The following is a 17,131-nucleotide window of genomic DNA, read 5'->3' on the forward strand; positions in this document are numbered from 1 at the left end:
CTGTTGGCTCCTTACTAGTTTTTACAATGTTCTTAGTGTATTTGGAAAATATTTTTAAACCTTTGGTGTAAAGCGGTCTTTTTTTTTAATTTTCTTCCATTTTTCCTTTTTTCTTTCCTTTTTTTGTTTTTTAATAATTCTGGAGTCTTTGGTTAAAAGGAATGATACTATCTAAGGACAAAATGCTATTATTTAAAAAAAAGTCTTGTGTGTATTATGTGTAATAAATTTCTGGAACAGGTATGAATAATAAGCACTTTTATTTCCTGTAGTGCCATCAATATAAACTTTTACTCTTTTAAAATTGAGATTTAAGTTACAACCTTTGGTTTCTTGAACTCTGACATATAAAAAACGCCACCAAGTTATCAATGATCACTTCTGCTTTTCCCATTTCCATTGCTAAGGCTACCTCTTGGTTGTTACATTGACTACAGAAACACTACAGCATTTCCCATAAAGGGGATGAGAGTGGGAGCGAGTGAGCAGAAAGTGAGAGTACGTGTGTTTGAATGTGTGTGTGTGTGTGTGTGTGCATGCATGTATGTGTACATGTGTGTGTGATAGCAAATTGAAACCCTTCTGTCTGGGATCCCAAACCATTTATGCAAAAGGTGTTTAAATTACTCTGCTGGGGCACTGCAGTAACTGTACTTAGTAAAAAATAAATAAAAATTAAGAAAAAAATTAAACAATTATTTGTATCTATTGACTATTCATTTACAGCATGTTGAATTATTTACATATTATGACACATAAACTTAAGCCATAAACAGAATTAACACGTTGCCTTACCATAAAATACAAATTAGAAGTTAAAAATATTTAAGAAATCTGTTTTAATATTTACACACGCTCAGTGAAAGTTATGGTTGCTCACATTACATGGACTCTGTACACTTCGCAAAATGGCATGATTGCTACAGTTGAGAGTATTTGCCCTAACCAACATGGTGGGGTTTAGTTATTTTTTTTTTCCTCCTTCAAGGAGGAATTTTTTTTTTTATCATTTTCTGTTTTCTTAAGACTTTGTTTTTAAATCACCAATAGACAATGTTATTTGTTTCCTTGAAAAAGAGAGCAAGTAGACAAGCAATGTGAGAACTAGTTAATTCCCGATGTTCTGAGGTACAGTACTATTGTGGTGTCAAACTGTGCAATGGTTCATAAGAACTGTAGGCATTGATCTGCTGATAGAGAAATGCTCAGTACCCTGTATTACTAGTTTCAATATACTGATTTGTTGGTTGCCAATTAAAAATACTCCTACACTGGTTTAATGAAGGAAATAAAATGTATTAGCTTATTCCTTTTGTTTTCCAACATATGAATGCATATACATGTATGTATGTTTATATGGATTGATATATACACATATATACATGTAGATATGTTGTAAGACCTGTCTTTTGTTGATTGTTTTGCTGTTTTTGTTGTTGAGTATTAATTTAATCATAAAACTGGAACACAGTTACCTATAGAAAATGGAAATTGTGTTAGTTGCCAATTTAATGCAGGTCTTGCTTTAAATGAACGTGATTCATTTTCCCACTGCATTCCACTGAACTTTCTCTATGTGTTGTGCTTTTGTATAAGCTGACAGAATTTTTGTGTTCCTAATGCTAGAATGTAAAGTCTTTTGGTTCATAAACCATTATTATTATTATTATTATTATTTTTACTTAGCACTGCTTTTGAAGACATGAGAAGAGAAAAGGTCTAGATGGCACTGCTTAAGTATTTTCCCCTGTTATTAAATTGCAGTAGAAAGAATTGTAACATTCCTTATGCAAACACATGATTATGTTGCATGAGTTTTCAATTCTGAAAATGCATTTCATACCTACTAGCAGTCATGTACAATATATATATACAGATTGAGATCAAAGGTTTCATTTAGACTGCATTTTAGAGTCAGAATTTGCCTATGAATTTCACAAAGATGAAAAACACCTTAATTGCTGGCTATCTGGCTGTTTCATAATCAAAAGAAAACTATATATATATATATGTATAAAGTGATAGTAATACCATATCAGAATTGCCAAAACACATTTTTGCGGTCCTTAAATTTAACCACTGGATATCAAGCTGACTGGTCTTCAAAGACTTATGAGATCTAGCACCCCTCCCTGACCCGCCCTCAATTTGGCGACTACAATCCAATTCAACTACAGTAAAAATATAGTTAAAAATAAATTCTACATCTACTGATATCTCTGGGCAGGATGAGTCAGTCGTTTCTACCTACATGGTTATTGAATGCCAATATATGGATTTTGCTCTAGGGTATCTGTTTCAAGCTCCTGTGTTTCTCCCTTTTCTGGTTTCTTCTTGTCACTGCGAGCAGAAATGAATCCCTGGTCATATGTTTTTGAGGCTCATGCTGCAAAGTTTCATCTCTCACTTTGATCTAGATTACTATGTTGACTTCCCTGGACATCTAAATTTTGTTGTAACCATAAATGACAATATCAAGGATTTTTATGGCTTTTATGGTAATTGCAAATAAGAGCCCACTTCTAGACTTGGGCTCTGAGTTGTCTCTAGAAAAACCTTTCCAGAATGGCATTTTGGAGTTGTGCACCTGAGTTATCGAAATGCTCCTTCCTGATATATGCTACCCAAACTTTAACCCCTGACGACAAGGGACAGGCACTTTTATTAGAGTGATGCCCCAAAATGATTGCCTAGGAGAAAGTGTGTCTCTGGAGAAGCTTGAAGAATTTCTACTCTGAGCCCATGGGCAGAAACTTGGTTGGATTCTGCCCAAAGACCATACTCAGAGGTGTTCAAGTGTATAATCAAAAAATAAAGGCCAGAGTTCCCTTTGCTGGTGAAGGAAAAAAAAAGCTCCCATCTTAGAGCAAATTTAGAAAGCTGAATGCTAAACCCTTTCCTACCCCCTCTGTCTCTGAAAGTTAGAATAGGAGGGCAGTAGGACTCCATCATATTCCAAGCTGCTGAATTATCAGGGGGAAAAACCATACACTTAATCCACAGGCAAATACTGGCCTTGGCTTACTATGCACAATTAGGGATATTACTTTGAAAAATAAGTGTTTTTTTTTTTGTTTTTAAAATAGAAATAGCAAAGTCATCCTCCAAGAAAACATTCAATCAAATCAAACTTTAAGGAGAAATTAGCAATTCACTATTTTCCCCGAGAAAAGCAAAATATGAACCTCACATTGATAGAAATAAAATATATTAGCTTATTCTCTTTCCTGTCTCACATATGAATGCATATGTCCATTAGTATAGAAAAAAGCACACTGACATAATTCAAAAATTGAATAAAAACAATACATCATGCCTGCCTATCAGTTATATATTTTTCTGTAATATCAACTGAGGCTCATAACATTCATCATGTTAATGTGGCTTTGTTGTTATCCTATGCTACATTACTTTTCATATGTTCTTTCATTAGGCCAATTGCAACATACACAATGAAAGCACCCTTAAAAAGTCAAACCCAACAAACCCACAAACTAACTCTACTTGTGCACATAATCCTTTAAGTATTGTTTGCTATGAAAAATACAAAGGTGAATTTTACTGCACATAAGGAAATGTAGTTCAATCAATCTCTTCAAAGCCTTACTTTGTCTGTCTCCTAAGAATATAATCAGGATTTCAGAAACAAGAAAAGCTGGAAAGGACCATTAATCCTTTAAAGAAATGAACAAATCCTTCTTTTGAAATACCCTATTAAATTCAGAAATAAACTTACAGGGAAATGTTGTAGAGACAGCTGACATTGTCTGAGAAGATCAACCTGTTTGCTAGCTTTGTCTGTGCTCTATGTTAGTATATTTGAATGACTCCCAATCTAACCTACATCTAAGATACGTCTAATTTTGCTAACTTTTCTATTTTGTGGTTGTGTTTTGACTAGATTAACTATAAAAACTTCCTTAGGTCTGCTATCAAAAGCTTGTGAAGTTGGGGGAAAAAAATCTCTCTCACTGGACCTTTTGCCATTACACAAAATATGTATAAACCAGATGCTGTGTGGGGCTGATGATAAGGGTCATGTTGCTTACTTGTTTTAATTTTGTTACAATAGTTACTTCTGGATTTTTTACTCTGTTCTGGATAATTAACTCTTATTTTAACCACCTAGGAAATAGCTTTTTAGAAACATTTCTTGGCCACCGTGCATGATAATGTTCAGCAGTTCCCAGTTTCTAAATGTCAAAATGGAAGACGTCAGTATTGACTCCCTATGCTCAAGCAGAGACTGGCCAAATTGGTTACAAGTCTCTGTCTTCACTCTCCCTATCCTGTTTGAACTACATGAGAACCTTCTATAATTCAGTGGGAATTATCTTCCCATGATGCCATTATCACCTTCATAAGACAGGCATAAACCACCTTCAGTAAGCATGTTGGCATGGCATTGCAGATAATGTTTCATAAGCACAGTGCCATCTCAACAGCATGCCAATGTTAAAAATGAAGATGGGGAGTATCTGGATATGACCACTTCTCAGTGAAATGACTGGCAATGCTCCTGAGCCCTCTAAGAATAGCTTCTAAATAATTCCCCTCAATTGAGCCTGCACACTAAGCAGATAAAGTGGAACACTCAGACACAGTCTTGCCAACATGTGTACAAATCACTTGCATTTTAACTGGAAAACCACAAGGACCTTAGTGTATTCATTACTTAGCAGAAGCAACCCAAATGGTATGAAATGGACCACAGGATAGGCCAGCAACTAAGGTATTTTAGCATCACTTTTGTCCTGGATAGATGTGTTTTCCAAGTCCTACATCAGGCTGTACAACTGGTTTGAGGAGGAATCTAGTCCTTGCTTCCCATGGGAGGCTGTGTTTTAGTTCACATAATAAAGCCAATAGACGATGTTGAAGAAGGAAAAAACCACTGGGAAGAATATGCGGGACCACCGATCTATGGCATTCACATCAGTCAAGTCGGGGATGGTGATTTTCAGTTGGGAGGCGCGTCTCCTCAGGCGGCTTTTCTTCTGTGCCACATGCCGTTCCAGGGCATTACGGCCAAAGCTGTGCCTGGGCAAGCCGGCTTTCCGGTACTGAATGCTGGTGGCATCGTAGGCCAGCATTGTGCTCCTGGGGTCTCCAAGTCCCATCACAGCCTCAGATGTGGCCATTTCATTCTTTATCTCAAGAGTGCTCAGTAAGATGTTCTCGTGTGGGTCCATCTGCAAGGGAGAAGAATCAGAGAAGATGACCAAAATGGGAAGTCTTTGTTGGTGCTAATTATGCAAGGCACTACGATAGGTGGGTTAGGTTGCATTTATCAGAGTGGCTAAGAGAACTGGCTGTGAGGTTACATTATCCGAGAGGGATTACGAACAGATATGACTCATCATTTGACAACCAGCATGGCCCCCAAATCAGTGTATCATTTAGAGCCATTTGAGATCACTGAGGATCATCAAGCTATGCTCTGAGATGAGAATATAGTTTGATCAAGGCTAGAGTCTCACAGTTTAACAATCTCATAAATATCTTCTAATGGATGTATTTTTTTTCCCTATTGGGTATAATTTTGATGCTCAAAAATCAGAGGCACTCTGACATTCACCATTCTAATGATCTTCTTTCAGAGAACCTCGCAATTACCAAGTTGTTTCAAAGTGGCCATTCAAGCGATGAAGAAGGAAGAGGAGCATACTGGCTGGGTCTGTGGGTTTGGGAGCCAGGTGTCTGGGTGTAAATCCTGGTTCTGCCACTTACTAGCTAAATGACGCTGGGCGAATTCCTAAATTGAACAGTGGCTCCATCACTATAAGCTACACAAGTTTCAGTTTCTCCATCTATTAAATGGTATGACAGTGCAACCCTAGAGGATTTCTGTAATGACATCATGATATAATAGACTGCTGCTAGTACCATTTTCATTGTTTCTACTTAGGGGCATACAGAGAAATAGAAGCATGACACACTATAAAGAATTTACCGTTCTGATATGAATACACACAAAATTAAGCTGTGCTAGGTATGAAATAGTATTAAGGGATTAATTACTGAATTGTGCTCACAATAATAGCCTAATTACAGATAAATTCATGATAAAACTAGAACTAAAAACAGTAAATAATATTTGTTAAGCACTGGCTATATATGCCAGAGACATTTTCATATAACTTCATTTGATTATGCTTCTTAACACTCACAGTTATAAGATATCACCTTAAATTTGCTGGGTCAACATAAAGAGGGTAAAAGAAGATTTTTGAACAATGGAAATTCAGGCATCATGTGACATGCCAAAATGCAATAGCACTCAGAGCAACAAGGAACTTGAAAATTAATAGCTGGACAAACTGTGCCTGGTAGAGGGGTGAGTGGGGTGAGGGATTGACTTGAGAGAGGAGGGAAGGAGGCAGGGTTCAAGAAGAAGAGAGTCAGTCCAAAGCTGGCTATACTAAGTGGAATTCTGGGCCCAGGGAGTAGAATTAAGGTGGCCTATACATAGGGTGATCCTTTTCTCTCTTGGGTGATTTCTTCTTGGCAAAGCTAAAAGTAAAGAATGAATACTGATGTTGTGATACCTAAATATTAAATGACCATGTAATTTTTTTTGTTTTATTTTGTTTTGTTAAGAAGGGAAGATTTGTGTGTCTTATTTTTAAGAGCTCTCAATTGCTACAGATAATAAAACCTAGATGCAATACATTATTATTAATAACAGAGTACATTTATTTTGGTGGAGAATCAGGATATGCCAATTGCCAGTAAAATTTCTGAAACATAAATAAAGGAAAAATGGTCAATAGTAGATACTGGTGATATATGGAAGCAAGGGATATAACCAAACACTTAATTGGAAGATAAAATGGTCTGAGCTTCATGAATTATGCAGAAGGCAAAAAGAAGGCTGCTAAGATTATATACTAACAATTAGCTTTCAAATGTGGTTTAATGACCCTGTATTATAAATTCAAATCTAAAATCTTTTGAGAAATAGAAGCTGTAAAATATGCTAGAACCTAGTAATTGACCAATTAACCTCTGCCCACTCATTAGACATTCTGTATGTTTGGTTTATGGTAGTATTTTGCTTAGTGGACATGTTAAACAAATACATTCCTAAGATTAATTTCTAAAGTTTATAAGATTTGGAAATGAAACCCAATAAATGTTGAAACACTTCTGTCAAGGAAGGGCCAGGTAATGGCTTTAGTGATGGACCCAGTGGCCCCAGGGAAGAAAGCAAATATTCAAAAGCATGTACCATGCACCAAGGTTTTGTGGAAACTGTCTCGGTGAATGCTCACAACCATCTTTTGAAAAGGAATTCTTTCCTAGGTTTTCAGTGAAGGTGTTCACCTAAATTTCACAAACTCACACATTTACTAAATGGTAGAGGTGGCATTCAAACCTTGATCATTAGAGTGTACAGCTTGGGGGAGAGAAGTATGACTTCACAACACTCAAGGAAAGTGAAGCTGATGGACGTGGGGAACTTAGCACCCCTCATTATTTCAGACTGGGTGCTTATTTTCTGTTCTGCTCTGGGTTGTTAACTCTTATTTTAACTATGTAGAAAATAACTGATTAGCAAAATTTCTTTGGCCACCATGCATGACAATGTTCAGGAGTCCCTGTCCCCCGCACCCCCCCTTCTAAGCACCAGGATATTTGTTTTTCTATTGAGTGATTGTATTGAGAACAGTTGTGAATATCTATCAGACTTGACTGAGGTAAAAATACAAGTCAATAATAATAAGCATTATAAAAATAACAGGAGCATGGCAACCCTCTTGGGTCCCCTGCCTCTTCGGGAGCTTTGTACTATCACTTTACTATCACTCAATAAACTTTGCTTTGCTGCCCACCTAAATAAATAAATAAATAAATAAATAAATAAATAAATAAATAAATAAAGGAAACTTGTTCTAACTTGGATAATTTGTCTGATTTTAGTGAGTTTCTGTTTTGTTATCGATGAAATTCAAGACTTGTTAGATTATTCTTAAAGCTTTATTACCTATTATTTATTTATATTTTTTATAAAGATTTTTATTTATTTATTTGAGAGAGAGAGAGAGCACAAGCAGGGGGAGTGGCAGGCAGAGGGAGAGGGAGAAGCAGACTCCCCACTGAGCAGGGAGCCCGATGCGGGGCTCGATCCTAGCACCCTGGGATTATGACCTGAGCCGAAGGCAGATGCTCAACTGACTGAGCCATCCAGGTGCCACTATTATCTATTTTTTAATCAAAAATTTAAAAAATTTATCTACTGAACACTAGTGTGTGTCTGGCACTGTGCCAAGTATCATAGACACAGTGGTAAGGAAAAGATGGCATTGTTGCTGGTCCCTGCTGCTGGTCCAATAACAGTCTCCAGAAAGAATACTGGAGTTGGAGTCAAAAGATTGGAGGTCTGGCTGCTCTATTTGTTATTTTTGACCTTGGAAAAGTGATTTATTCATTCATTCATTCATTCATTCATTCAGATTTTATTTATTTATTAAGAGAGGGAAAGAAAGAGAGAGTGGAGGAGGAGCAGAGAGGGAGAGGGACAAGCAGACTCCTGGCTAAGGGTGGAGCCCAATGTGGGGCTTGATCCCAGGACCCTGAGATCATCACTTGAGCCTAAACCAAGAGTCAGACGCTTAACTGACTGAGCCACCCAGATGGCCCAGAAAAGTGATTTAATCCCTCTGAAGCTAGTTTGCTTCAACTGTAAGAATAGAGTTTTGAGAGATTAACTGAGACAGGTATGTGGGAAGGACTTGGGAAACAGAAGTGCTACACAAGCTGATTGTCATGACAGGCTACAAATGCAGTGGGATACAGAGGTGCTAGTGGGCTGGGAAAACACAGTAAATAGTTTTGCCTGAAAAAAAGTATGTTGTTCTTGTAGTGTATGTGGAATAGATACAGGTGATGAGCTTTCCGTAGGTAAGCCTAATCATCTCAGCACTGCTGGAGACTTGCTCAGGCTGAAGTGGGGGAGGGGTGCGGGTGGGGGAGGTGGATTGGACATGTGCACCAGTTTATATGGTGCTGCTCCTCAATGTTGTGCTACATTAGGATACTTCAACCTCAAAATCTGACTGCCTGTATTGTCTCAAATAATGTCCCTAACAGTCAAGGAATAAATGAACTTGAATTAAAAAACAAAACAATGCTTTTCCAGAAAACTCTCATCCTTCACTCTCATCCTTACCTTTACATAAAGGTAAACCTACATTTTACCGCTGTAAAGTGGAGAGGTATAAAGTATAACCACCTTCATTTCTAATTTATTTCCCAATTAACAGTGACCTGGAGGAAGCAGCTCAAGCAGGTTGTAGTTTATTAGCCTGCACCTCAGAGCTAAGCCGTGAGACAGTGCTCTGATTACCCCACCTTGTCCTTCTTTGAAAGACCAGTTTTCTCACCATTTTCTCATGTCCTATCTAAAGCCTTCCAGATAATGCCGACCTTTTTACTTGCCTCCTTAGAAATGAGCTGCATCCCTCCCCTGACACCACACCTTAACATCCGTTTCCCCAACTTGCTTTGGAATCACCAGTTCTGAGGATTTTTTTTGTTTGTTTTTGTTTTTGTTTTTGTTTTTTGAGGTATGCCATCATGTCCTAATCAACCCCTGGAATTGTATTGGTTTTCTTTTAGAAGTGGGGATACAGTGCAGTGTTTCCAAATTCTAATTCTGGACTCACAATCCAGCCTTTGATTCTGGAATGAGCCATTCACAAGCTTTGAGACCATGGGCAACTCATTCAACCTCTCTGAGTTCATTTTTCTTATAGGTAAAGTGAAGGAAAATGCCAACATCAGTCTCCTCGAGTTGTTTGAGAGGGTTAAATAAGACAGCACATGCAAAATCTTAGCCCAGCTTTGCACATAGTAAGCACTCAAAAAATCATAACTGATCTTGTTTTTAAAAAGCAATAAATATTCATTAAATGAATACATTTGATCTTCCACTGCCATTTTTTTAAATGCCATGGACTGTAGGAGCAAACCAGAGCTTTGAATTCATCAGATTACTTAATTTTGCTTTGATTAGTGGCTTCTGTAAAGTGCTGAGAACTGCTTAGTACAAAGTAAACACTAAATATGTTTTTGTTATAATACACGATACATTTATTAAATATAATAAATAAGTCTAGACTGAGTTACTTCTGAGTGTTGAGGTGAGATGGGTAGCAGCTGCCTTTCATTTCATAGGTGGAGAGGGAACACAGTGTTCGTGGGTTCACAGATGCACCAGCATCCTCCTGACCACCAAGGGAAACCCAAGGCGAGCATCAAAGAGGGAAATGGCGCCATTGCTGGTGTGGCAGAGCAGGGAAAGGGCCCAGCTTGTTTCCTCATGGCCCTTCAACATTCCACCACAATGCTTGTCATCACGATCATCTGTTTAATATTTGTCTGCCTCACCAGACTACATTTCTTGGTAAAGGCAGAAACAAGGTTTGACCTTTCACTGTTGTATCCCCAAGCACTTGACATGGTGCCTGGCACATAGTATGCTCAACAAACAATGCTGATTGGATGGAATTAATTTTGTGACCCTTAGTAACTCAATCCCTTTGTGAGTCATCAATAAGGTGGATTTTGGTGTGCCTGGGTAGCTCAGTTGGTTAAGCGTCCGACTCTTGGTTTTGGCTCAGGTCATGGCCTCAGGGTCCTAATATCAAGCCCCACGTGGGGCTCTGTGGTGCTCAGCTCTGGGTCTGCTCTATTCTTTCCCCCTCCTTCCCCTCCCCCTCTGCTCTTCCCCTGTTCCTGTGCACGCAGGCGCGCTCTCTCTCTCACTGGCTCGCTCTAAAATAATAAATAAATAAATAATATCTTTTAAAAAAGGTGGATTTAATTTTGCAACACCAGTCTGAAGATTGGAATTGCTTGGGGCTACCTCTTGAATTCCTTTCCTGCTCTAGTGCTTCTCCCTCTATATAGGTGTCTTGCTGGAGCATCATACTCAGGAGCCTGAAATCTGGAAGCAGATTTCCCACTGTGCCCTGGCCATTTCCATGATGGATGCCTCATTCTTACCCCAGAGAAGGGGGCTTAGAGAGTAGCCACCGGAAGCCAGGACTAGTCATTTTACATTTTGACCTCTTTCAGTTATCCCAGTGGCCCTGTGGGCCAGGTACTGATCTCATGCTCAGAAAATAAAGCACAGAGAAGTTAAGAAACCTACCACGTGTTTGCACAGCGAATTAGAGCAAGAATTAGAATCTGGTCTTTTTCACTGTGTCATGCTGAGGCACAGCAGCAGCCCCCAAACCCAAACCCATGTGCACTCTATAGCTCATAAAAGAGGACCCTCTCAGTGCATGGTAGGGGCAAGTCATCTGAAGGCTTGCACAATTTTCCTTAATGAGGAATGAATAAGAGTGTCTGTATTTAAATACGTCACAAAGATGACAGCCGATGTAAAATCTTGTCAACTGCAATGCTTTCACCTGAGTAGAGCAGACGTCTGTGGTTTGACTATTCACCAGCCCTCCCAGTGACAATTTCTGTCTGGGAAACACCACTCTCAGTATCTCTTTGGTTTGGTGGATGGTATAGTTTGTTTCAGTGCTTTCTAAACTTGAACATGCATCAGAATCCCTTGGAAAGCTCATTAAAACACAGAGGTCGCTGGGCCCCACTCCCAGAGTTCCTGAGTCAGTAATGTCTGGAATAAGGCTCAACAATCTGCATTTCTAACAAGCTCCCAGGTGATGTCAGGCTGTGGGGATGAAGTTCACAGTTGGAAAACTATCAGTTTATTGGAAGCAGCTGAAGGGCATGACTTTAAATAAAGAAGAGGCAGAGGCCCTGAGAAATGAAGAAAAAGCTGAAGTTCTGACCGCAGTCCACACCACCACGTTGAAAAGCAGCTTTCATAGAGAATATATGTGACCTCCATTTATTATTTTCTGTAGGTAAGTATTGTAGTAAAGGCTTTACACAGTTGTGATACTTCATCTTGGACAATAACCCTATGAGAAAGTTATTTCTAATATTCTCATTTTGAAAATGAGGAGGTTGAGAATTTTGGATAATTAGTGATCTGCCCAGAGTTGCACAGTTGGTATGGAATGTACTGGCACTTCATCTATTTGTTCCAAGGTTCCTACTTCTAATGATCAAACAATACAATTGCATATCTTGAGACTTTCTTCAATTAGGAGTTCTGTCTTGAAATGCCATCTCTCTATTGGGGTGTATTTAGGTGCAGACATTCCAGAAAATGGAAGGAATAGCAATTGTCACCTGATTTAGCTAATCTTTGAAATTGGGTCTCCACACCAACCTTTCCAGGCTTGCCCAGGTGGATTTCCTAATTGCCTTTTTCTTCACATGAGCAGTGAGACACAGGAGAAAACACTAAACTGTCCTTTTTCTGATTAGGAGATAAACAAGACCTAGCTTCCCTTTAACCAGAAAGATCATGTAGCAATTTCTATTGCTCTGGAAAACATAACAAAATATTTATCAAATTTTCATTTCTTGGTATTTTTACTTACTCAAGCCATGAGAAATTTGTTGGTAGTACTTAAAACAAGAGAGAGAAGGAAGCAAAAGTAAATGAAGGGAAAGAGAAGGAAGAGAGACTAGTGAATAAACTGCCATTCTCCCCAGATAAATTGCCTTTGTAAGAGCTATGCCGAGGCCTTGCTTTAGTCCAAGCGTCTACACTATCTGCTTTCTCATCTTGGACTTTAACTCACAAGTGTCCCTTCCAACAAGGGTTTTTGGAGAGGCCCTATTAAGCAGGCCAGTGTGAATAAAGTCTCCTATTTCCCATTCAGCAATCCATCTGAAAATTGTGCTTTACCTGGAGTTATTTTGCTTATCAATCAAGAAGGAAATGCTGAAATTCTGAGAAACAGACTGATTTATTTACTCCAGCATTCCAGAGCCTCCTATGAATGAATCTCTGTGAATAAGGCAGTTTGCACACTGATTGAATCAGCCATTCTATTGGGTAGAAGGATGGACCTCTTTGCTGACTTATTTCTCAGACTGACCAGTGTGCTGATGGTTCAAACAAGGGTAAATTCATGTTTAACATTTGGATTCAGAGGTTTTCTCTTCCTTCTTTCCATTTCTCAACCCAACATTTTTTTTCCCATCAAGGAACAGAACATGCTTTGATTAACAGAGTTCCATTTTGCTTAAAAGATATCATATTAAACAATGATGAGTGGACATTATTTTTATATAATTTGTTAATTCCAGGTCTAGTTTCAGTTTTCTTGCTCCCTTTTCTGCACCTTTCCCAATGACAGGTGTGTCCTCTGGAAGAATGTCCTTGTCCTATAATCTTATACAGAAAAACAAATCACATCCCTCAGTGGCCAGGAGCATCGAATGCTTATCTTGGGATGTGAGATGGGGCTATTTTAAATCCCAGTTCACTACTCATATCATCAAGAGAAGAGTGAGAAATTGCAAAACTCCAAGAAATCCTAGCTCTGCAATTTCCAATTGCTGTGACTAGTTGGGTAGGAGATCTTGTTTTATCTTCCATGAAATGACGGTAACCTGAGTAACTTGAAATGCTAAGGCAATGAACTGTTAACCCCCTGAGAATATCCAAAACACTCTTTCCAAAGGAAAAACACTCAGAAACCACCTAACATGCATTTGGTATTCTAAGAGGTGAAAGAAAGTTCACCCAACTAGAATATGAAATGGAGATTCTAAGAGAACAAGAAAAGGCTAATATCTTTGTTGAATCCCTCCACCAAAGTAAATGGGGAAATAGTAACCACATATGGAGTTTAGATCTGGAACATAAATATAGGAAAATACTGCTGAACTACCCAGGTAGTTGCAGGAGGGTGGTCATTTTTTTAATAACTGTAGGAAAAACAAAAAAAAGAACTGAGATTTCTACTCTTTTTTTTTTTATTCTGTTATGCTGTTGTGAAGTGTTTGAAATCTCACAACCACATTATGAGGATAAAGTTAGCCCTATCAGCATTTTGTAAACAACCCTTCCCATCAAAATCCAGAAGTTCATAGGTAGCTTAAAGTTTATTAACTGGTAAAGCAGTCATTTAAATTTATGTTTGCAGATTCAAATCTTGTATTTTCTCTACTATTTTCACATGAGGAGAAATACTTATGTAAAGGATATGGGTAAGTCTAGTTATTGCTGTTTAGTTCTTCAATTTTTAATTTTTCATAGGTAGATCAAATGAGTGCATACCTCAAGGTTTGCTTAGTAAACTGATTCCCTGTTAAGGAAATCCTACTCTATAGTCATCACAATGTGGAAAGATTCTGCTTATATATTCCTAAAGCTGACCACTATAGTTGATACGAAGTAAGTATTCAAAATAAAACTTGCTAGAGTTATTAGAGGGTTAGACTAAGTCTAGGATCACACATTCAAATCTGGCTAGGGAGATCATATAAAAGTGTGAAGCAGGTGTAATGGAGAATAGGAAGAAGTTGGCCTTGTAATGAACTAGACTAAAAAATACAGGCCTGCCTGAAGGACATTTAAATCCAAATTTTTAAACAAACATCACCATAGTGGTCAAAATCACATCCAAGGATTCAGCCCATGGGCTGCTACATCAGTCATTGTAGGTATAATTTATAAAAACGTTGCCTTTCAGTTCCATTTAGTCTATAATTACGAACTGCTTTATTGCCTTTTTAAAAAATTCATGGCATAACATAGGAATAATGCATAGGGAAAATTTGCCTAGCAAAAATCCTATAGTTCTGGAGCTTCCTTCAAAGGAAGATCTGTGATCCAGATCTAGTGCTAGTATTGTACTTGTTTTCCTAACCACATAGGGCCTTGCTGTGAAAAATTCTGCAGTATCTCTCTGTTTCTGAACTTCCTAAGTAGCCTTCTTAATTCTTTGTGGCTTAATCTCTTCCAGGCTTTTACTTTCACGGAATCAAATTTATTTCTCTTGGAAAATGATTCCTTTCTATATATGTGTTAATTTATGTGGAATTCATTAAGAATGAAATGTAAATGACAGATCACGTATTTTTAAAAATAACATTTGGATTGAGATTGAAGGGTGAATGCTAAATTTTGGGGAAATGAGACTACATTCAAATTGCTACATTTAATAATAAAGTAAAATTAATAAAATATATGATGAATTGACTAATTTCTTTTAGAAGGCTGATAGAATTCTCTCTGGGTTCTTCTTCTTAATTTAATAAATAAAGATACTAGTTTCAACTAAAGTTGAAAGTCAGGAGTCATTTTAATTGTATGGGAAAAATATAAAAGATTGGAATCATATTGAAATTCCCTGAAGCTGGAAGAAGTGAAAGAAACTGTATTCACAACCTATTAATTTTAATGGACATTTCTTCCATCCAAAGGAGGGACTTGCCTTGAATTACTATAGATCCTTAGGATGTGTAGAATGGAGCCAGGTTTAAAATGAGCTTACATAAGCCCAGAGTCTTATTTTGATAAATTTCAGAGGTAGATGTGAGAATTTGCCCACCCAATCCTGATAATTCAAAGAAGATTTAACACCTGAAACTCAGGTCCTAAGAGGCAAAGGTTTGTTCCAGTTCAATTTCCATCTGAATAATTGGCTCAAGTCCCAAGCTAGAGAGAAACAATTGATCTAATCTTTTTATTAGCTGGTTCATACAACTCAAAGCATTATGGGTGATGACTTGTTAAAGATTTTTATACACAACATGTAACTAGTAATTCACAATTTCCCAATCCATTTTTAACTAATACCATAGAGGGCATTTGTTTTAGTTTCTTTCTGCAAGGCAGCAAACATGCCAGTCAAGTGTTTCTAATGCACAAGGATAGGGAGCAGGAGAAAAATGGATAAACTTTAGCAAAAGAGGAGCTACATTTTCCCTCTGGGGCTCAAGGGTGATAACAGTGCATGTTCCTAAGAGGGAAAAGGGGTGGCTTTTCTAGCTTCCAAAGCCCAGAACAGTGAATTAAAAATGTGACAATTGATCAGGTCAAATTTCAAGACTCACTGGCAGGTGACATTTGACTTAAAGGTGTGATCCATAATTATCCCAGGTCATTGGGAGACCCATGGTTTTCTCTTGCTACTGGGTTTTGAAACCCAACTTGTCCCATAAGCTGTGAGGAGGAGTTTGGGCATACAAAACCATTCATTGCTATTGCTTCACTTCTGTGTCAGAGGGAAATTAGCATCTGCTTCTATTTGTCATGTAGAAGCAAAGTCGTTTTAGTTTCTGTCTCCTTAGTCAAGGCACCAAGGTTTTAATGCAGGTAAAAATCTGATAGTTCCCTCCCCTTGTAAGATATTGACTCAAAAAAGAGAATTAGCCTACTCTAACCAAACAAAAACAAGCCATCTAGACTATTACCAGCTCCACTCCTATGTATGTATCAGAGACACTTTCTCCCTCCACAGAACGTTACCCACTGCCTCCTATTGTTTTTCATTTAATTTGGCTAAGATGCCAGAAAGCTGATCTAATGCAGACCAAATAGGCAGGATTCCAGTGAACATGTAGCAAAAGGGTAACAGAAAGGAGCAGCATATTCAGCTCCCCAGAGATGCCGGGAACACAGCCAGTGACCTTTGCTTCTATGGATTTAAAGTTTGGTTTGGTTCTTGAATGGCAGGGGGCATGAAAGTGGTGCTGAAATGGGTCTCTTGAACAGAAGTGGGCTGGATGGGGAGGGTACACGGATTCACACTGATTATGGAATCCTATGAGTGGGAGTTGAGACACATATTTAGCACTAAAGAGCACTGGATCTAGTACCTGTGCTTAAAAAAATACACCAGGGAAAAGTGACTCAGCAGTAATTAAAGAGTGGTGTAGTCCAAATAACTTGTCAGCATGTACCCACTGTATAGAACAAAAGCAAAATAACTGATGTGAAGGGCAGTATGATTACAGAACAAATGCGTTCGTAACAAATACGAATGGCAAATATCTAATTACAACAAAAGTATTTATAAACTCCACACGGTTTCTTAATAGGACCATGGAATTTCTAATGTTTGTGTCATCAGATAATAGGGAGTAAGGGGATCCATATTCATCCTTCCTTACTCGTATGTATCTTGCATCTTTCACAGCTCAGTTCAAAAACGTTCCTTCCATTGAGGAGTCTTCCTTGATCGTACACCACTCTGTCAGGTCCTCTGAAATATGCTTTCATAGCAATGAAGACATT

The 17,131-nt window shown here is 38.1% G+C and overlaps 1 protein-coding gene across 3 annotated transcripts in view; it reads right to left on the minus strand.

Annotated features, from left to right (window-relative positions):
* Nucleotides 1-243: 243 nt before the first annotated feature.
* The window catches only part of GABRB2 (gamma-aminobutyric acid type A receptor subunit beta2), a 240,726-nt gene continuing 223,838 nt past the window's right edge, over nucleotides 244-17,131 (minus strand). For all 3 annotated transcript variants that reach the window (XM_036081030.2, XM_078066819.1, XM_036081029.2), the window contains one exon: nucleotides 244-5,192. In XM_036081030.2, the coding sequence (XP_035936923.1) occupies nucleotides 4,845-5,192 (348 nt within the window). In that variant the 3' untranslated portion in view covers nucleotides 244-4,844. The remainder of the gene's footprint in view (nucleotides 5,193-17,131) is intronic.

This window comes from Halichoerus grypus, chromosome 2 (assembly GCF_964656455.1).
Source record: "Halichoerus grypus chromosome 2, mHalGry1.hap1.1, whole genome shotgun sequence".
NCBI lineage: Eukaryota > Metazoa > Chordata > Mammalia > Carnivora > Phocidae > Halichoerus > Halichoerus grypus.